The sequence below is a fragment of the Maniola hyperantus genome, chromosome 27 (genome assembly GCF_902806685.2).
Source record: "Maniola hyperantus chromosome 27, iAphHyp1.2, whole genome shotgun sequence".
Lineage (NCBI taxonomy): Eukaryota > Metazoa > Arthropoda > Insecta > Lepidoptera > Nymphalidae > Maniola > Maniola hyperantus.
The window spans coordinates 3,529,713-3,551,611 of NC_048562.1; the positions used below are offsets into that span (position 1 = coordinate 3,529,713).

The following is a 21,899-nucleotide window of genomic DNA, read 5'->3' on the forward strand; positions in this document are numbered from 1 at the left end:
AGATAAAGTTCAAAACTAAAACCCGACTTTGCTCATTTTTGCTACCTACTTTATGATCCGTGACTTTCTGCCTTATAAACCGTACTTTTGACATGACACATTGGTATCAACTGTCAAATGTCATGTCAAAAGTACGGTTTACCGTACCATCGAGGTACCCTCAGAATAAATTCCTGACCGTATCGCTTCATCTTATCTTTATAATAAGGACAAAAATCGTACTAAAATGGCGCGTGAGGAATTAAATTTTACGCGTTATACTTTTGACATGACAGTTGACACATAGACCAATTAATAATATGGCGAGTCCTTTCTCATTTATACGCACTTTATGAGTAGGTAGGATCAATTCAATTCCCCATTATTGGCTTTTAGATATGAGTATGTACCTACTCTTACTTAGATCATCACTTACCACCAGGTGAGATTGCAGTCTAGGGCTAACTTGTTTCAGTATAAAAATAATTAAAAAATGAGTAGGTAAGTATCTACTCTTAAATGTGCTCTCAAGTGGTTGCTTCAATTCAAGTCGAGCGAGCAAATGAATTATTATAATATTTTTAACAAACAAATAGATTAAATAGAATTCTGATTAAGCAGACTTTTTTATGATAGTTAAAAATATATAGTGATGTACCTACTTAAAAAGTCAAAAGTCAAATGATTTATTCAAAATAGGTAATTAATAACTCTTTTTGATGGTCAGATGTTGGATTTCTAAGATATAGTGGTGATAATTATTACGCAAACTTAAAACTAAAGCTACGAGGGTTCCAAACGCGCCCGGGTCTGAAAAGAGCCTACAACAAACTCAGCCGGGTATTCTTTTTACTATCACCACTTTACAAAATTATTGAAACTTATTAGAACTATCACAATCCGTTAAGCAACTCATTCCCAAGCTTGCTTATCATTTAAAATCTAAACAATACATAGGCAAATGCAAATACCTATAAAATAAAATCCTAAACAATATGAGCATCTCGCGGTTTCCGAAAACCCTCAGACGTATCATTACAGGCGTCTCTACACGCAATTTCTTTTTAAAAAAAAACCCTCCAAATCTCTAATTTACCGAAAAAACTGTATCATTCATCCCTTTTTAGATTTTTTATTTTATTTTTTGTTTCCGAACGCGTGACTCTTGACTGACTGTTTCAGCCCGAGGCGGTCTCCTATCTTGAACGCAACCGCAAGATTAAAAAAAAAAACAAAGATGGCCGACAACGCGTGCGTTTCGGCGGGAAGGGCTTTCGAAAAAAATACTTTTACCTACTACGGTCAGCCGTCAGCGTCGGTCGAAACAAAGGTAAGATACCTAATAATAGAGAAATGGTCTGGATATCTGGATTTGACTTATAATAATTGACTTTTATTTGTAGCGAAGTTTCTTTCAAAGTAATACCTACCTAGTCATTACCTAGTCTGATTTTTCATCATCATCAACTTATAGACGTCCACTGCTGGACATAGGTCTCTTGTAGGGACTTCCACACGTCACGGTCTTGCGCCGCCTGAATTCAGCGGCTCCCTGCCCCACCCAGTAATCGTTGAGTTCGTTGAAATTATAGACGAGTATAGGTAGGCACATACCTAGGACACCACACAATCCAGTTGGGTAGGTCCAATTTCGAGAAAGAGGTCAGACGCCGAATCCAACTCGGTTGGGCAGCGTTCAGGAAGCTTCGAGATGTCTTCTTGTCCTCAGTGCTTGAAGACCAGTCTTCGAACAGTGCGTGTTGCCAGTGATGACATATGGATCCGAGACATGGTCGCTAACTATGGACCTCTCAAGAAAGCTCGGAGTCACTCAGCGGGCGATGGAGAGAGCTATTCTTGGAGTTGCTCTACGTGATCAAATCAGAAATGAGATCCGTAGGAGAACCAGAGTAACCGACATAGCTCAACGGGTTGCGAAGCTGAAGTGGCAATGGTCAAAACCGATAGACGTTGGGGTCCCAAGGTGCTGGAGTTCCGACCTAGCACCGGAAGACGCAGCATTGAAAGACCCTCCATTAGGTGGACGGCCGACATCAGACGAGTCGCAGAGCCGCTGGATTCAGGCGGCGCAAGACCGCGGCATGTGGACCCTATCATCATCATCTGGAAGGTGTTTTGAGATAAACAACTTCTTCTATGGCAGCAATTGGGTATTTGACTACATCAAAAATAAATTATTTCTCAGTGATTATTAAATAGAGGGCCTTCCAAAGTACGTAACATCCACGTCCTTTTTTTCATTTTAAATTATCGATTAAACTAAAAGAAGTACGTCATTGTGATGTGACGTCACATTTCAGTATTTCATAGAATATCGCATAACTTAAGCGCGTGTTTTGACGTTTGATAAAAAGTTACTGATTTGACTAGTTGTCAAATACCGTATTCTGAAATCGCTAAGGGGGAAAAAGGCTAAATAAAACGAAATTTCATGAATATTAAAAGATATAATAATATATATTACATTACACATAATACAATAATACATTATTACATCATTATGTTACAAATCTAATAAGTTTCTGGTCTGGTCTGGTGGGAGGCTTCGGCCGTGGCTAGTTACCACCCTACCGGCAAAAACATGCCGCCAAGCGATTTAGCGTTCCGGTACGATGCCGTGTAGAAACCAAAGGGGTGTGGGTTTAATAAAACTGCCATACCCCTTCCAGGTTAGCCCGCTTCCATCTTAGACTGCATCATCACTTACCACGTGAGATTGCAGTCAAGGGCTAACTTGTATCTGAATTTAAAAAAAAAACGAAGTGTCGCGAGCATTGCTTGTATAGATACAAGCAATGCTCGCAAGAGAAGAGTTACTTTCCAGTGTGAGTCCTCATGTGGACTTTAAGATTACTTGCAATCGAACATTTATATGTGCAATGCTTATAATTATAAGGTTTTTCCCCAGTGTGAGTCCTCATGTGGGCTTTAAGATGACTTGCTTGTGAACATTTATAGTTGCAGTGTTTACAATTATAAGGTTTTTCTCCTGTGTGTGTTCTCATGTGGACTTTAAGCTGATTTTGTTTTATACATTTATAGTTGCAATGCCTACAATTATAAGGTTTTTCTCCAGTATGAGTCCTCATGTGGACTTTAAGATGACTTGCTTGTGAACATTTATAGTTGCAGTGTTTACAATTATAAGGTTTTTCTCCTGTGTGTGTTCTCATGTGGACTTTAAGCTGATTTTGTTTTATACATTTATAGTTGCAATGCCTACAATTATAAGATTTTTCTCCAGTATGAGTCCTCATGTGGTCTTTAAGATTACTTGTATTTGAACGTCTATAGTTGCAGTGCTTACAATTATAAGGTTTTTCCCCAGTATGACTCCTCATGTGGACTTTAAGATTACTTGTATCTGAACATTTATAGTTACAGTGCTTACAATTATGAGGTTTTTCCCCAGTGTGAGTCCTCATGTGGACTTTAAGATTACTTGTATCTGAACATTTATAGTTACAGTGCTTACAATTATAAGGTTTTTCTCCAGTATGAGTCCTCATGTGGACTTTAAGATGACTTGCTTGTGAACATTTATAGCTGCAGTGTTTACAATTATAAGGTTTTTCCCCAGTGTGAGTCCTCATATGGACTTTAAGATAACTTGCATTCGAACATTTATAGTTGCAAAGCTTACAGTTAGAAAGTTTTTCTCCAGTGTGAATCCTCATGTGTCTCACTAAGGAAGACTTATTATATGTAGTTTTATACAAGCAATGCTCACAAGAGAGGAGTATCTTGCCAGCGTGAGTTATCCTGGGCTTCTTGGACCTACTGCTTAGCGCACAGTTATCTGTGTCTTTAGCTGTATTTAATGATTGCTGTGTTTTTGCATTGAAGCAGTTTCCTTCCACTGAAGAGTCATCATCCGCACACGTGTCTACAGTTTCTGCGTGTTTATTCGTCAAGGATGTGTCTGAAACATTAAATAAGTAACTGAATCAACAAAGCAAAGTAACACAAAGTTAAATAATAAATATCAAAATAATTGACAGTAATTAGTCTATACTGTAGCTAGTGAACCTATAGTATGCGACAGGTCGAGATGGCATTCGGGGTGGGGGCGCCCCGCACACCCTCACAGCCCCAGGGTGACGTGCAGGTGTGCACAGTGCATGGCTTCCTCCTGTCTCGTACCAAAGTTTCTAGACACAGTTATTAGACCTATATGTTGGTATGTTTGAAACAATTACAGATAAAATTTTGTGATAATACTACTGTAAGTGTATGATATATTTAACTGTGGATATTCTTCACACTTACCAAGTCTTTGAGCATTGTCTGCAGGCGAACTCACTCCAGCTTGAGAAGGCTCCTGCTGAAAACAAAGTGTACACAATGTTAGTTGTTAGCCACCACAGTCTACTACCATACAGTTACAGGCAAGCCTCTACTTTGTTGGAGCTGGGAAATGAGCTCCTGGTTCCTGAACGGAAAGTTATTGGAGTTTTCCACCAGTCCATCCGAAATCTCAGTAATACCTGGAGTTACCATGTTGGTGGTGTTACAACCCCGTACTGCATCCTGTTAAGTCCTATTGCTGTCTGTATCAGATAACCCTGACAGTAACTGTTCCATTAAGAGGCTGAACTAGAGTGAGGGAATACAGGCTTAGGCCTGTGTCACAATTAAAGCCTACACTGGTCTAAGCCTACATAGGTGCACTCTGTATTCCCATCTCGTAGTTCAATGTCTAAGTGGGACAGTTACTATCACGGTTACCTGATAGTTGAACAAAGCATTTAACTATGCACAGCCACCATAGAGAAAACCCGCCCCAGCTAAGCTCAGGATCTATGGTACAAAAACCTACATGCAAATTCTCCAGTTTTGTGATCCAGCATTTTTAAAAATACAGTATGAACTCTTTATTTTCTGACATAGAAAAAGCCTATCTAAGCCTACTCTTCAAGTCTTTAATTATATCTATACAAAAAATCACATCAATCTTTTGCTCTGTTGTGATGTAATTAAAGGACAAACCAACAAACACACTTAAGCTTTTATAGTACTAAGTAGAGAAGGGATAATATAGACGTACGCCAAAGATATCAACTTACCTTACTGTGTGCAGATATATCATTAGAACTGAAATAGTTTATAGTAGCTGCATCAACATGATTGTCACTCAAATGTTCCATGTCTGAACCATCACATAACTCATGCTTGAACACTTCAAAGTGTGAGTCGTAGACATTACGGCAGGTCTCTGTGAAGTATTGGCCTAAGGGTTCCTCTTTAAACAATAAAGTTTCATCGTTCTTACAAAGCATAGACTCTGGTAGTTCATGTTTTATTACAACATTGTCAGTGAGCCGTTGTACATCTGTTTCTATATGTGTGTCTGCGTACATTGGCTTCTGGTTTGAATCTGATGATTCCAAATCATTAATAACAGAAGGAACAGCTCCGGGCCGAATTTTCTTTAACCCACTCCTTGTTACACTGAAGTCCTCGGTTAGGAAATGCTGTGAGCAAACTACAGCCCCACTTGGCAAGTGAGATTCCTGTTTACCGAGAGCTCAGAGCCACGCCGCGCGGACTTTGCGTGACCTGGGGAATCTGTAACAGTATAATTAAATATGGGTTGAAGACAAAAGGTTGAGAGTGGTGACCATGTCTACGCAAATGGAGTGTAGGGTGTCCCAGCAATGTGAAGTGACAATATCAGTTGTGGGCAGCATCTTTTGAAAAGTTAAAGATGAATGTTAAAAAAAAATGTTAGCTACTGAAGAAGCATATATAGGCAGGTGTAGACTGTAGATGTAGAGGTCTAGAGATGAGCCAACTCGGAATAAATACCACTTGAGTTAACTAGAGTTTAAATTCCAGATTTGAATTCGAGTTACACAACATAAGTTAGCAGGAAAAACGGAGTGTATGATTTGTTGCCAATTACTTTTTTACATATTTTTTCTTCAATCTAGCTTGATTCGTTGACATTTACAGGCAGGCTAAACATGAGTTAACTCAAACTTAGCACATCTCGGATTAATTCAAACTTAGCACAATTCAAGTTAACTCGAATTTAGCACAACTCGAGTTAGTAAGTCGAGTTGACACATCTCTAAGTAGGTGCAAAAGTAGATGCATATTGGATGAGAATGACGAAATATAGGTTTTCTATACTTGACACTAATATGTCAGATTTGTATAATATTAATTTAATGAAAAGGGAAAGTGTACTTATACATAGGTAGGTACTTAAATAAATCCGTAGGAGAAATATAAAGTGACCGACGTAGCCCAATGGATTAGCAAGCTGTTGACGGACAGTGGGCGTTGGGCTGGGGCATGCCATGTCTGTCGCAGAACCGACGATCAGACGAGTTCGTGCAGATCGCGTACCGGTGAGCGCACTAGGATCCAAAATGTATTCTTACTTGTGAAATGTAATCCTCACAGATTTGGACGCGAGACTTGACGTGTTCTCACAAAAAGGCACAAAACACTGCATTATGTTTTTGCTGTCGGTGACCGGTGTTAATGTTTTTTGTTGCAACTTGCGCTCCAGTAGGAGAGGACTGAAGACCTCACAGAGTTATTTTTTTACTTGTATTGTTCCTGCCAACTGTTGCTCTGCTATTTATATTAATTTATATAAAATAAGATACGATTCACTCGATTTGAGATGTAAAAAGTACTCTGAATCTGTGCTCTGAATTCTGAAACGTTGTGATATATATACTCTGTACTCTGTGATTTGAGAACACGGAGAACATCAGAAGTCTGTGATCAGAAGTGCATCAGAACCATAGATTATCTACTATAGAGATCAGAACACTCAATGTACTCTGTGGTGAACAGTTCTACGGATTACTATGGTTGAGAGTAAAACGTAGTGATTATATACTCTTTGGTTGAGAGTAAGACTGTGGTAGGAACCAAAGAGTATATAATCAGTAATCTTGTAAATATTTATTGTATCGCCCGGTTATCTCAAGCAAAGAAACAAAGTACCTAGTTATTAAAGAAATGGCACGAAACATACTTAAATTGGGTGCCCTAGAAGCTCAGAGAACCGTGTTCTTACTATGCGATGTGCAAGAGACATTCCGACCTCACGTGAAACATTTCGCCGAGGTGGTCAAAGTTGCCAATAAAATGGTATTTATTTTGATTATTTATTATTCGTTACGTAATAATTAAACTCCGTTTAAGATATCTTGTCGTATAAATGAAGATAACTTCTTGATTAGGGTAGATAAGGGTCAAGAATGTCACTCCTTGGTCGGAAATTATAATTTAATTTTAATTAGCTTCTCAACGTTTCATAGCGGCTTCTTTAGAGAACATTGTGTCATATACAACCTTAATGCATTGCATAAGGGTTGAAAATGACAGTTCGTTTGAATCATCCTCTAAAGAAGCCCCCATCTTGACTATGAATTCTGGTTATAAAGACTAAAGATATTTCTTTGAGGACTTTCTTAGCTTCATCATGATCAACCCATCGCCGGTTCACTACAGAGTACTCTCAGAGGTTTTAGTCATAGTCTACCACGCTGGCCATGTGCGGATTGGTAGACTTCACATACCTTTCAGAACATTATGGAGAACTCTCAGGCATGCAGGTTTCATCACGATGCTTTCCTTCACCGTTAAAGCAAATTTAAATATATAAAAGGAAAAGGTGACTGACTGACTGACTGACTGATCTATCAACGCACAGCTCAAACTACTGGACGGATTAGGCTGAAATTTGGAATAAAAATATCTATTGTGACGTATATCTATTGTGACGAAGACATCCGCTAAGAAAGCATTTTTGAAAATTCAACCCCTCAGGGGGTAAAATAGGGGTTTGAAATTTGAGAAGTCCACGCAGACGAAGTCGCGAGCATAAGCTAGTGATATTTAATTACTTACAACGCCCTTAAATCCGAAAAGTTAGAGGTGCGGGCCCGGATTGAACCCCCGACCCCCGATTAGAAGGCGGACGTCCTAACCACCAGGCTATCGCAGTTTTTTCTTAGCTTACTTTAGTGAAAAACTTGTTAAATTCCAGTTAGAAGCTGCAAAACACTTCAACATACCAGTATATGTATCGGAACAGTACCCCAAAGGATTAGGACACACTACGAAAGACATTAAACTAGACAGTGCAAAGCTTGTATATGAAAAGACGAAGTTTTCCATGTACACTCCAGAACTACAGGAAAGGTTGAAGACGGATGTGCCAAATTTGGGCTCAGTTGTGCTGTTTGGTATTGAGGTAAAAGAATTAGTTTTTTAGGGTTCCGTACCTCAAAAGGAAAAACGGAACCCTTATAGGATCACTTTGTTGTCTGTCTGTCTCAAGAAACCTACAGGGTATTTCCTGTTGACCTAGAATCATGAAATTTGGCAAGTAGGTAGGTCTTATAGCTGACATTCGTGGAAAAATCTGAAAACCGTGAATTTGTGGTTACATCACACAAAAAAATTAAATTGTGTTCATGAACTAATAATTAGTATTTTCAATTTTCTAAGTAAGATAACTATATCAAGTGGGGTATCATATGAAAGGTCTTCACCTGTGCATTCTAAAACAGATTTTTATTTATTTTCATATGTATCATAGTTTTTGAATTATCCTGCAAAATGTCGAAAAAATACGACTGTAGTACGGAACCGTCATTGCGCGAGCCTGACTCGCACTTCGCCGGTTTTTTGTAGTTACTGTACCTCAAAACGAAAAAAGGAACCCCTCATTGCCAAATTTGGACAAACGACTGTGCGCTAAAATCACAGGTTTTTCCATCTAAAAATTCAATTTAAAACTGTCAAACTGCGTCTGTCCTTTTCATATTACATTAGTAAGAAGAGGATGCGAATACTCTAAAATTTGGTTGTGCTCAGAATCAGTACCAATGTGTAGATTTATTTTTCATTTCAGGCCCACGTATGCATAGAACAGACTGTGATAGACTTGTTGAATGACAACATCATGGTACATGTTTTGGCCGACGGAGTTTCCTCCAGGTCTCTGATGGACAGGGGGTTAGCTTTGCAGGTTGGTATTCAGAGGCTAGAACTAAACAAAACGGATTTGAAGATTTTGGCCTATCTAGTAGTCTGCCTGCCTGGGAAAAAAGCTGTGCCAAAACCCTTCTCACTCTGAGAGGAGACCTGTGCTCTGTAGTGAGCCGGTGATGGGTTGATCATGAGTAGTCTGCCATTTCAATTCAATGCGAAAGTATGTTTGTTTGTTGGTTTGTCGTTCAATCACGTCGCAACAGTCCAACGGATTGACGTGATTTTTTGCATGAGTATAGATCAGTGTTTCCCAAATGGTTCTGCCATGTCCCGGTAATTTTCACACTGCTTCTTCATGACCCACTTAACACACTTTTAAACCATTAGGTAAAATACCCCTTACGAATATTTACGACGTGTCTATAGAAATGTAGGTAATATTTTTAAAACAAGGCAGGTATGTGGCGACCCGGTATTTTAATTTGATGGCCCAGTACTGGGTCGCGACCCAGCAAATGGGAAACGCTGGTATAAATAAGACCCGGAGAGTGATATAGGCTACTTTTTATCCCGGAAAATCAACGAGTTCCCCCGGGATTTCTAAAAACCTAAATCCACACGAACGAAGTCGCGGGCATAAGCTAGTTATTTATAAATTTAGTTGAGTTTAGATTTATTAAATGTTTTTAGCGCATGCAATCGCTGGGATGTTTCATAGGCACATCAGAAAATGTGCTTTTCAAGCTGCTAAGGGACAAGCAGCATCCAGCATTCAAGCACGTTTCCAAGCTTTTTACAGAACCCACTAGCGATGTTTTAAGCTATGACGTTATAGCTAAACTTTGATTTGTGTATGTGTTTTATTATAACTTTAGTATTTACTACAGAACACGGGTCTCCTCTCAGAGTGAAAAGGGTTTTGGCCATAGTCTACCACGCTGGCCATGTGCGGATTGGTAGACTTCACACACCTTTGAGAACATTATGGAGAACTCTCAGGCATGCAGGTTCCTCACGATGTTTTCCTTCACCGTTAAAGCAAGTGATATTTAATTACTTAAAACACACTGAATTGTAAAGACTTGATTTTTGTAAAGACGACAATCGACTGTTTGATTATTCGATTCATTCGATTGTCTTTTGCAACAATCGATTATTGCTAAATTGACAATTCAGATGATGATGATGATGATGATGATGATGATTATGATCTTTTTGTTTCAGCGTTTCCACAACATCGGCTGTTTCGTGGGAACATCAGAAAACGTCTTATTCAAGTTGCTGAAAGACAAAAACAATCCTGCATTCAAAGCCATATCCAAACTTAACTTAACCCCTACTTCGGATCAATTCGGACACAATGACCAGGGCTACCTTGATAAATTATAAAAAACCGGTTAAGCGCGAGTCGGACTCACACAAAGGGTTCCGTACTATCGCACAAGATATTTTAACATTTTTATGTGCAACACTGCAAGATAATGACAACAGCGCCATCTATATGTGATTTGATAAATTAAAGTCAAGTTGCTCAGAGACAAAAACAACCCCGCATTCAAAGCCATATCCAAACTGAATTTAACTCCTACTTCAGATCAATTCGGATACAATGACCTTGATAAATTATAAAAAACCGGTCAAGCGCGAGTCGGACTCTCACACAAAGGGTTCCGTACTATCGCACAAGATATTTTAACATTTTATGTGCAACACTGTAAGATAATAACAACAGCGCCATCTATATGTGATTTGATAAATTAAAATCGAATTGCTCAGAGACAAAAACAACCGCGCATTCAAAGCTATATCCAAACTTAACTCTTACTTCGGATCAATTCGGACACAATGACCAGGGCTACCTTGATAAATTATAAAAAACCGGTCAAGCGCGAGTCGGACTCGCACACGAAGGGTTCCGTACTACACAAGATATTTTAACATGTTTATGTGCAAGATAATGACAACAGCGCCATCTATATGTGATTTGATAAATTAAAATTAATGCATCAAGTCACATATTATATACATACATACACATAAGTATTGGAGTAAAATATCCTTTATTTCTACTTCATGGGTGTTTCAATTTTCATGTAAGTATATTATATGTTCTATAACGGGACTATTAAGAAATTATACAATTGTTATTAGTTGTTATTTAAATACTTTATTCAACTTAAGACTTAATATATTTTTGAACATTATACCTACATAGTTTCATTTCAATAGAGACCACTTGAGTTGTTCCTTGGCAGATTGCAGGACCTGAAAAGTACGGAATTCAAATATAAGTTATATACTTAGGTATCAGTACGCGAAAGTGTGTTTGTTTGTTGGTTTGTCCTTCCATCACGTCGCAACGGTGCAAGGAATTGACGTGATTTTTTGTATGGGCATAGATAAAAACCTGGAGTGACAGGCTACTTTTTATCCCAGAAAATCAAAGAGTTCCCACGGGATTTTAAAAAACCTAATTCCACGCGGAAGAAGTCGCGGGCATCAACTAGTATCCCATAATATTAGACGAGTCGCTGGATTCAGGCGGCGCAAGACCGTGGCGTGTGGAAGTCCCTACAGGAGACCGAGGTCCAGCAGTGGACGTCTATCGGTTGATGATGATGATGATAGCACATAACATATAGTACGACAAGGCTCTTTTGGGCACTTGGATGACATGGACAGGGGGGCGTAGTTGTAGAACAAAGGCTGCCAGATAATAAAATCTCAATTTTAGGGAATATATTAAAAATGTCAATTTTGAAAATGGAGTAGGTTTTATCTTTTTTTTATTTTTTATTCAGATACAAGTTCGCCCTTGACTGCAATCTCACCTGGTGGTAAGTGATGATGCAGTCTAAGATGATAGCGGACTAACCTGGTAGGGGTATGGCAGTTTTTAATAAACCCATGCCCCTTTGGTTTCTACACAGCATCGTACCGGAACGCTAAATCGCTTGGCGGTAGGGTGGTAACCAGCCACGGCCGAAGCCTCCCACCAGACCAGACCAGAAATTTAGAAATTATAAAATTCCAAACCCCTGCCAGGAATCGAGCCCGGGACCTCCCACTATTAAGACCACAGCGCTCACCACTGCGCCAGGGAGGTCGTCAAAATTGACTAATTTTAACTGAATGAGAAATTGGGAAAACGCGCAGGTATATCGTCGTAACATATATAAATTCTAGTACTATATAATACGCGGCAGAAAATAATGTACATCGACCTTTAGAAGGAGATAACAGATTTGTAAAGCAATGTCTCTGTCGTTGAGACCAACAAAACGTCATATAGGTACGAGTGACAGAGACAACGCTCTACAAAACCGAAAAGTCATTCTAAAGGCCGATGTACATTACTTTCTGCCGCGTAATGTAAGTAGTTCTCGGAAGATTAATGTATTGATTTGACTTACCGTGAGATAGCAATTAAAAAACCGGCAAAAGTGCGAGTCAGGCTCGCGCAATGAGGGTTCCGTACTACAGTCGTATTTTTTCGACATTTTGCACAATAATTCAAAAACTATGATGCATAAAAATCTGTTTTAGAATGTACAGGTGAAGACCTTTCATATGATACCCCACTTGATATAGTTATCTCACTTCGAAAGTTGAAAATACTAATTATTACTTCGCATGACCACAATTTAATTTTTTTTGTGTGATCTAACCCTAAATTCACGGTTTTCAGATTTTCCCCCAAATGTCAGCTATAAGACCTACCTACCTGCCAAATTTCATGATTCTAGGTCAACGGGAAGTACCCTGTAGGTTTCTTGACAGACAGACGGGCAGACAGACAGACAGACAGACAACAAAGTGATCCTATAAGGGTTCCGTTTTTCCTTTTGAGGTACGGACCCCAAAAAGTGGTGATAGCCTAAAATGGTTAAGACGTCCGACTCCTATTCGGAAGGTCGGGGGTTCGATCCCGGGCACGCACTGCCAACTTTCGAACTTGTGTGCGTTTTAAGCAATTAAATATCACTTGCTATAACGGTGAAGGAAAACCTGCATGCCTGAGAGTTGTCCATGTTCTCAAAGGTGTGTGAAGTCTGCCAATCCGCACTTGGCCAGCGTGGTCGACTATTGCCAAACCCTTCTCATTCTGAGAAGAGACCCGTGGTTAGTAGTGGGCCGGCGATGGGTTGATTATAATGAGTTTGCACTGACGAATCATTTAGGTTAGGCAAAGGTTCTATCAACATCGGTTCAGTAGTTACACGACTCCAAAAAAAAAACCGGCCAAGTGCGAGTCAGGCTCGCGCAATGAGGGTTCCGTACCGCAGTCGTATTTTTTCGACATTTTGCACGATAATTCAAAAACTATATGATGCATAAAAATCTGTTTTAGAATGTACAGGTGAAGACCTTTCATATGATACCCCACTTGATATAGTCACTCACTTCGAAAGTTGAAAATACTAATTATTAGTTCATGACCACAATTTAATCTTTTTGTGTGATCTAACCCTAAATTCACGGTTTTCAGATTTTTCCCCAAATGTTAGATATAAGATCTACCTACCTGCCAAATTTCATGATTCTAGGTCAACGGGAAGTACCCTGTAGGTTTCCTGACAGACAGACGGACAGACAGACAACAAAGTGATCCTATAAGGGTTCCGTTTTTCCTTTTGAGGTACGGAACCCTAAAAAAGAAGTGTACTTAATGTTTTTAGGAACCTCGAAATACAGTGCGACAAGGCTATCTTGGCGCGTGGCGAAAATCGGAACTAACGTTGCCGTCTTTGTTCATGTTTGAATATTCTAAGCCTTTGTTCTCCAACAGCGCCCCCCTGTCAATGTCATTCAAGTGCCAAGAGAACCTTGTCACACTGGAAATAACAAATGTCGACCTCCCTGACGCAGTGGTAAGCACTGTGGTCTTATTAGCGGGACGTCCCGGGTTCGATTCCTGGCAAGGGTTTGGAATTTTATGATTTCTAAGTTTCTGGTCTGGTGGGAGACTTCGGCTTCCGGTACGATGTCACGCTCAAATTGTCAGATCAATGAAATGCACCCTTTTCTGCATCTAATTAACTTCCCTTGTCTCAATCTGACGCGCTCGAGTAAATCCCAAAATCCCCTCTTGGGCTCAACTACCACATAGGTTAGTAATTTAGTAAGTAAATAATAAAAAAATGACATGCAAAAGGTTGGTTATAGAAAATAAAATAAAAATAAAATAAACCAAAAATAATATATTATCTGTACAATAATCTATATAAACAAATAGTTAAAGAACTAAACTAACAATAGGTGTAGGTACTACTTTAAGTAAAATGTAATTTTATTAGACTTTTCCCCTTTTCCTTGATTTTTTGAAAATTAATAATTGTTATTCATTATGTTGTATATTGCCTGAAATATAGAATTAATTTGATAAATTCAGTGAGATAATAAATTGTTTTAGTTAAGTTAGTGAAAACATATAAAATAAATGAATATAAGAAAATGCGTACCTATTAATATTGTGCAGTTAAAATGAAATAAAAAAAAATTAAAATATTTTAAAAATTTATTACAAAATTTGAAATAAAAAATATAAGTAATAAAAGTGTAACATTTACAAAAAAAGGTAACAATAATATAAAACGTAATACATTTGTAAAAAATTAAATACTTCTTAAAATATTATGTAATTTTTTTTGTATTGGTGATTTGATGGATAACAAGAAATAATATTAATTGTTAAGATAATATAAATAGAAATAGACATTTGAATTAATAAAAACATTTACATGATGAGTATGAGTACACGATGACATTGCAATATTAATGAAATTAGATAATTTAGAAATAATTTTGCACGCCATGTTTGGCAGGATATGTAACTGATTACCTAACTTTTAAGACCCCATGTAAATAATATACATGTACCTACCATATCTGAGCAAAATAAATAAATGATTATGATTATTATGATTATAAGTTTTGTTGTATTATATTCGTTAATAATAACTACAAATAATATAATATTGGTATGGCACACATTTATAATTATAATATTTATTATGCACCTAGTTGACCCCTTTGCACGCTATACCATAGGAAAATATGGATGTGTTATATTATAATACAAAATATGTAATTTTCTTATGAAATGTTTTGAATGATAATGAAATCCAAATTAAAATGCACTGAGAAATTTAGGTATTAGGTATTCCGATATTGAAACTGTAACTAAATAGGGAAGAAATGAAAATATACCAATATGATAATATTATGATGTACATATTGCAAGTATTGTATAGAGACAATTGTCCTTTATTCATAGTCAAATTTTAAGACTTATTGCTTAGGTATTAAGTCTTACTTTTGTATAAAATATGTTTTTGTTCCCATTTAAAAATGACTTTTCGGATCTTTTTAAAATTGACGATGTCAAGAGGTCTTAAATAAAAATATTTTGCAATCGTTATCAAACTTTATGTTCAAGTGTTTAAGGTTTATAATTAACTGCAGTTGTTGATAATATAAACGTTTTTTCTTGATTTCGTAATAAGAAACAGATCTGTATTGTGTAGCAGAAAATAATGTACATCGACTGTTAGAATGAGATTACGGCTTTGTTGAGCGTTGTCTCTGTCACTCATACCTACGTGACGTTTTGTCGTTCTCAACGACAGAGACAATGCTCTACAAAACCGCTATCTCTTTCTAAAGGTCGATGTACATTATTTTCTGCCGCGTATTGTATATGTGTGCAAACCTGGCCTCTTGAGCGATGTAATTTTATTCGTGAGCTGCCATCTATACCTACTATCCTACATCAATGTTGGACAGACAATAATTGTAACTACAGGGTGTAATCAGAACGCTAGCAAAAACAAAGACAGGTGATAGTACTGATGATTACTGATTACCGAAAAAATAATATAAAAATCCTATAATTTTGTAAAAGTTTACGATATATTGCAAATAAAACATCTGACTGACGCAAGAGCGCAACGAACTTTGCGTAAGTAGGCCACTCGGAGACAATGCCGCGTCGTAGGCGGGGCATCGACCCGAGTTTTGCACGCTATACATTGCAGGTTTGAAAAATACTAAATCACAAACTTTAAAATGAGGCAAATGGTTATTGGTATTGGATTGTGTTTAGCTAGTATAACCTTAAGTTTTCGCTTCTGGTTACAACCTGTAGATAATGTGATTTAGATTATAAGTAAGATGCTAGACAAGGATGCCCACTAGAAAAGCTACCACACTATTACCAAATGTACCAAATGAAAGGTTCCGTACCTACCAGCGTACAAGATATAAGAGCCGGATACCGGATGAGCCTCAATAGCTCAACCGGTTAAGGAGTGGACTGAAAACCGAAAGGTGGACGGTTCAAACCCCGCCCGTTGCACTATTGTCGTACCTACTCCTAGCTCAAGCCTGATGCTTAGTTGGAGAAGAAAGGGGAATATTAGTCATTTAATATGGCTAATATTATTATTAAAAAAAAAAGACATTACGTATTTTGGAATTCGCCATCGTTAAGTTTTCGCTAGCGTTCTGATTACACCCTGTATGTACGTACAAAGAAAATCACCAGAAAAGCTTATTAAAGTTGTCCATTACCTGAACTACGGTCTGTTCGCCCAGGGGCACATCCTCAGTGCGTAGGGCGGCTCTGCCCACTATGGAGGTTGGGTCGGAGTCCAGGATGATGCTGGAAATATAACCATTTCACCATTAGCCAGGGTTTGTTGAGTTTTTCCTTTTTGGTGTTGGTAAAGAACCAAATTTTGCCATAACCAACACTAGATTTCAACATGGGGTTATTCAAGGGGGCGCGCCCCCTTGAATAACCTCTGGTACTGCAAATATTCATGGACGGTGGTAATCACTTAACATGAGGTGACCCGCCTACTTGTTTGCTCGCCATTTTTATTAAAAAAAATAACCTTATCTAATTTTGGCCATGACCTACACTAATTTTCATGGCCAAAATTAGTTTAGGTCATGGCCAAAATTGGTCATTCATGGCATAAATTCAATTTTGGCCATTAAATTCGACTGTGGGCCTGATAAGAAAGCTCAGAGTCACTCAGCGGGCGATGGAGATAGATATGCTTGGAGTTTCTAGCCAATAGTTGCCTTCTAGGCAAGCGTGCTCCAATTTAGAGCTCATCGTTGCTATTTTAAGCATGATTGTCTTCAAGTTCAAAAAAAGCTGTGATAGCCAATAGTGGTTAGGACGTCCGCCTTCAAATCGGAGGTCGGGGGTTCTATCCCGGGCACGCACCTCTAACTTTTCGGAGTTATGTGCGTTTTAATTAATTAAATATCACTTGCTTTATCGGTGAAGGAAAACATCGTGAGGAAACCTGCATGCCTGAGAGTTCTCCATAATGTTCTCAAAGGTGTGTGAAGTCTACCAATCCGCACATGGCCAGCGTGGTAGACTATGGCCAAAACTCTTCTCACTCTGAGAGGAGACTCGTGCTCTGTAGTGAGCCGGCGATGGGTTGATCATGATGATGATGATGTCTTCAAGTGCAATAAAAACTTCACTTTACCAAAATTTTGGCTATGAAATTCGACTGTGAGCAAACCCTCTCATTATGAGAAGAGATCCGTGCTCAGTAGTGAGTCGGCGATGGGTTAATGATGATGATAATGACAGTCACTCACCCGCCATCACAGATTTCATCAAACGCCAACATCACAGCATCTAGACTGTCCAGAAGTATGCGCTTCTCTACATTCCTTCTGAGCAGTATACTGACTGACTCGTACAGGGCGTTCAGTACTGACTGCAGGATTAACTGGAATCATGAAAATTTTAAAATTGCAAACAACGATTCATAAAGTAGTTTGTAAGCTGTGACCAAAACGTATGGAACCCTAAAAGAGCGAGGACTGACTCGCACTTGGCCGGTTTTTTAAAATAATGAAAAAAAATTCAAGCAAGTGGGGGAAAAGCATGTTTTTAGGGTTCCGTACCTCAAAAGGAAAAACGGAACTCTTATAGAATCACTTTGTCTGTCTGTCTATCTGTCTGTCTGCCTGTCAAGAAACCTTTAGGGTACTCCCAGTTGACCTAGAATCATGAAATTTGGCAGGAAGGTAGGTCTTATAGCAGACGTGAGGGGAAAAATTTAAAAACCGTGAATTTGTGGTTGCATCACAAGAAAAAAATTAAAATGTGTTCCCAAACAAATATGGCTATTTTCAACTTTCAAAGAGATTACTTTACCAAGTGGCGTATCATATGAAAGGTCTTCACCTGTGCATTCTAAAACAGATTTTTATTTATTTTTATGCATCATAGTTTTTTAATTTTCGTGCAAAATGTCGAAAAAATAAGACTGTAGTATGGAACCCTTATTGCGCGAGCCTGACTCGCACTTGGCCGGTTTTTTTCCTTATATTATTTATAATAATGAAAAAAATCCGAGTAAGTGGGAGAAAAGAATATTTTTTTATCAGTACCCTTATTATAAAAGCGAAAGTGTGTTTGTTTGTTGGTTTGTCCTTCAATCACGTCGCAACGGAGCAACGGATTAACGTGTTTTTTTGCATGGGTGACATAGGCACTTTTTATCTGGGAAAAGTCAGAGTTCCCACAGGATTATTAAAAACCAAAATCCACGCGGACGAAGCCGCGGCCATCAGATAGTCCTAATCATAATCCTACTAATATTATAAATGTGAAAGTGTGGATGTTTGGATGTTTGTTACTCAATCATGCAAAAACGGCTGAACGGATTTGGATGAAATTTGAAATGGAGATAGATTATACCCTGCCCCCCTAGCATGGGCAGGAGACAAAAAATTTTATCCCCCAATTATATCCACTGACGAGGGATAAAATTTACTTGTCCACCTCTCAAAGCACGGCAACAGGGGAGAGGAGAAGTTTATCCCTAATTCGGGGACAATTTTATCCTCGACATTAGACGTGGGTTTAAGTTTTTCTCTTTCTTCTCTCTCTTCTCATAGAACTTAAAAAATCAAAACATGTCTCGCGGTACCTGTTGGGTTTAGGTTATGTTTGGGTTGTGTTTGGGTTATGTTTGGGTTGTGTTTGTGTTATGTTTGGGTTGTGTTTGGGTTATGTTTGGAATATGGTTGGGAACCCCAACATAAACCCAACATAGGTCCCAAATACCAATTACCATTAACCCAATAAAGGTAAAGGAAAAGATCCAAAAACCGAAAAGTCCCCCGTTTTATTCACTGGATAATTATATCCACCCGTGAGCCCATGCTCGGAGAATGGATAAAGCTGTTGGAGGGGATAAAGATTTTATCCTTTCCCCGGGGAGAAAATTATATCCCCGCCCATGCTAACCCTGCTGGATGGAACACATAGGCTACTTTTTTCTGGGAAAAGTCAAAGAGTTCTCACAGGATTATTAAAAACCTAAATCCATGCGGACGAAGTTGTGGGCATCAGCTAGTAAATAATAAATCACCTCATTCTCGTGTGAGCTTCCTATGACATAGAAGAATAAGTCAACATTACTCTTGTACACACAAGTCATGCCGTCCAGTATTATGATCTCTGCATTGGCCCTGGAAATGTATAAAAAAAAACAATCATCATCATCATCATGTTCAACCCATCACTGGCTCACTACAGAACACGGGTCTCCTCTCAGAGTGAGAAGGGTTTTGTGGATTGGTAGACTTCACACACCTTTGAGAACATTATGGAGAATAGAATAGAATATACTTTATTCAAGTAAACTTTTACAAGTGGTTTTGAATCGTCAACTAGTTTCATTTACTACTGGTTCGGAATGCCAAAAGAAAATGCCGCAGTACCCTGTAGGTTTTTGACAGACAGACAGACAACAAAGTGATCCTATATAAGGGTTCCGTTTTTCCTTTTAAGGTACAGAACCCTAAAAAAGGTTCCAGCTCAGCACAATGCTGTATGCCTTGATATCAAGGGTATACAACTTAGTGGCTAGATGCACCCTTTCCATATACAGTGGACACTGGTAATCCGGCTCTGTCTAATCTGGCACCCCCTGTAATCCGACATGAAACTCCTCGCTAATGCACGATTGAACAAGTTATGATTTGTACGCACCACCACTATAATTGTGCTCGACACGTAGGGTTTTGATTCTGATTGCTTAGTTTGAATTTGAAGTTTGAAGAAGATAGCCCTGCAGTCTAGCGTATGTTCATTATTTTGTGTTTATTCATTGTGTATTATGTATTACGTATTCGTACCCAGTCGTCACAAGCTCAGAAGCGAAAGCACAAAACACTGACAAAGAAAAATGTGATATTTTAGGCCACCTTGTCGGATTACAAGGTACTGTTTTGTAAAAAAAATCCGAATTATAGGGGGTCTTAGGCAGTACTCTATAATCCGACAAATTGCCCTGCAAAACGTTTGTCGGATTACCGGGGGTCCACCTTATTTATATGTAGTATATATAGATTGTATTTACCTATGTGTTTTATTGAACAAATTCTTCTCAAATGCCTTTTGTTCCTTGGCAGTTGGCAGCACATTCTTGTCATAGTACTTAGCCAGTACTCTGTTCCCGTCGCTGTCCAAGATACACATACCTTTTACTATGTACAGGGTGGGTTCCTGGAAACATAACATTACTAATAGATAAGACAATAATATAGTATAGGATCCCGCTATAGAACGACCTTCACCGAGCTGGTTAATGGATGAAACGTATTTTATATTCAACTAGCTAATGCTCGCGACTTCGTCCGCGTGGACTATACAAATTTCAAACTCCTATTTCACCCCCTTAGGGGTTGAACTTTCGAAAATCCTTTCTTAGCGGATGCCTACGTCATAATACCTATCTGCATGCCAAATTTCAGCCCGATCAGTCGTAGTTTGAGCTGTGCGTTGATAGATCAGTCAGTCAGTCAGTCACCTTTTCATTTTATATATTTAGATTTAATATGTCAATAAATATATTGCATGTGGGTTGCCTAAAAAATTTCAGTCCAGGATGATTCATTAATATTTTTTTTTTTTTTAATCATTTTATCAGTACCATTGTCTGTTGTTGAGACTGACAAAATGACATACAGGTATGAGTGACAGAGACAACGCTCTACAAAGCTGTTCCTAGAAATCCCTTGCAGATGTTACAAACAAGTCCACACCCAAACCTTAAGGTTACATCTTCTAATTTCGTCATCTACAGTGTGACTACAAGCCCCTTTCATTGATATTGGCTAAAATGCATGTTTGCATCAAAAATACCAAAAATTCAGTCAATCACATCAAGTATTACTCTGGTATGCTGGCTTGCATTGCCTTGTATTGAATACCAGTGCTGCAGACCTGAGTCTTTGTGCTTATTAAGTACCTAAATTTTTTTGGTTATTTTGATGAACAAAATACAAGCAAGAAAACTAAAATTTTAGTTATATTTAAAGTAGTGATTTACTTACAAATAAAGCTCCTTCCATTGTAGTGTAAACCATTTTAGCGTTAGTTACTTAGATTTCAAGGAATTTCAAAGGTTTTCACAAGTTTTCAATCGTCGTCTTTTGCTTTGATGACTGAGGTCTGCAATCCCAATAGGTACCGTAGGAGAAAACGAATTGATGTGATTTCCTGCAAAATGCAAGAGAATTATAGCAATTTATTCCAGGTTAAAACATTATTTCTTTAGAAAATTGCAATTTATTTACAAATTACAAACAGCAAGCAAATTTGACGACGACTGACGTGTTCACACGATCAAGACATTTGACATTTGACGTTTGAGCCAATCACACGGATGAATTCATGGTATTCATGTTCCAACAATGCATTGTAGCCAATAGTGAGTGACTATTAACCAATCAGGTGCTTGCGGTCGTGATATTGTAGCTGTCATTCTCTAGCCGACCGATGATGTGTCAATCCAACTGTCAAGTCGCATCGACGACAAGGCTCTCTTGGCACTTGGATGACATTGACAGCGGGGCGCTGTTGGAGAAACAAGGATGTTTTTAGT

The 21,899-nt window shown here is 38.3% G+C and overlaps 3 protein-coding genes across 7 annotated transcripts; 1 reads left to right on the forward strand and 2 right to left on the reverse strand.

Annotated features, from left to right (window-relative positions):
• Nucleotides 1-2,438: 2,438 nt before the first annotated feature.
• On the reverse strand, nucleotides 2,439-6,650 carry LOC138404363 (zinc finger protein ZFP2-like). Of its 2 annotated transcripts, none has more exons than XM_069508086.1 (4): nucleotides 6,390-6,650; nucleotides 5,067-5,568; nucleotides 4,270-4,321; nucleotides 2,439-3,922 (listed from the first exon to the last, which is right to left on the reverse strand). In XM_069508086.1, the coding sequence occupies exons 2-4, from the start codon at nucleotides 5,358-5,360 to the stop codon at nucleotides 2,814-2,816; spliced, it is 1,455 nt and encodes a 484-aa protein (XP_069364187.1). In that variant the 5' UTR covers nucleotides 5,361-5,568; nucleotides 6,390-6,650; the 3' UTR covers nucleotides 2,439-2,813. The 2 variants fall into 2 exon arrangements, with proteins under 2 accessions (XP_069364187.1, XP_069364186.1); XM_069508085.1 differs by having other exon boundaries at nucleotides 2,440-3,922; nucleotides 4,270-4,324.
• Nucleotides 6,651-6,886: 236 nt separating this feature from the next.
• LOC117994547 (isochorismatase domain-containing protein 1-like) lies at nucleotides 6,887-11,168 on the forward strand. 3 transcript variants are annotated; one of them, XM_069508006.1, is made up of 5 exons: nucleotides 6,887-7,113; nucleotides 8,015-8,221; nucleotides 8,885-9,001; nucleotides 9,655-9,777; nucleotides 10,189-11,168. In XM_069508006.1, exons 1-5 carry the CDS (start codon nucleotides 6,982-6,984, stop codon nucleotides 10,351-10,353), a joined length of 744 nt encoding a protein of 247 aa, XP_069364107.1. In that variant the 5' UTR covers nucleotides 6,887-6,981; the 3' UTR covers nucleotides 10,354-11,168. The 3 variants fall into 3 exon arrangements, with proteins under 3 accessions (XP_069364107.1, XP_034838373.1, XP_069364106.1); XM_034982482.2 differs by having other exon boundaries at nucleotides 6,888-7,113; nucleotides 9,655-9,815; nucleotides 10,189-10,321; XM_069508005.1 differs by lacking the exon at nucleotides 9,655-9,777 and having other exon boundaries at nucleotides 6,894-7,113.
• zetaCOP (COPI coat complex subunit zeta) lies at nucleotides 11,106-21,619 on the reverse strand. 2 transcript variants are annotated; one of them, XM_034982687.2, is made up of 6 exons: nucleotides 21,349-21,511; nucleotides 20,373-20,518; nucleotides 19,380-19,479; nucleotides 17,593-17,726; nucleotides 16,537-16,627; nucleotides 11,106-11,229 (listed from the first exon to the last, which is right to left on the reverse strand). In XM_034982687.2, exons 1-6 carry the CDS (start codon nucleotides 21,379-21,381, stop codon nucleotides 11,182-11,184), a joined length of 552 nt encoding a protein of 183 aa, XP_034838578.1. In that variant the 5' UTR covers nucleotides 21,382-21,511; the 3' UTR covers nucleotides 11,106-11,181. The 2 variants fall into 2 exon arrangements, with proteins under 2 accessions (XP_034838578.1, XP_034838580.1); XM_034982689.2 differs by lacking the exon at nucleotides 11,106-11,229 and adding an exon at nucleotides 14,151-14,325 and having other exon boundaries at nucleotides 21,349-21,619.
• Between the last annotated feature and the right edge of the window lie 280 nt (nucleotides 21,620-21,899).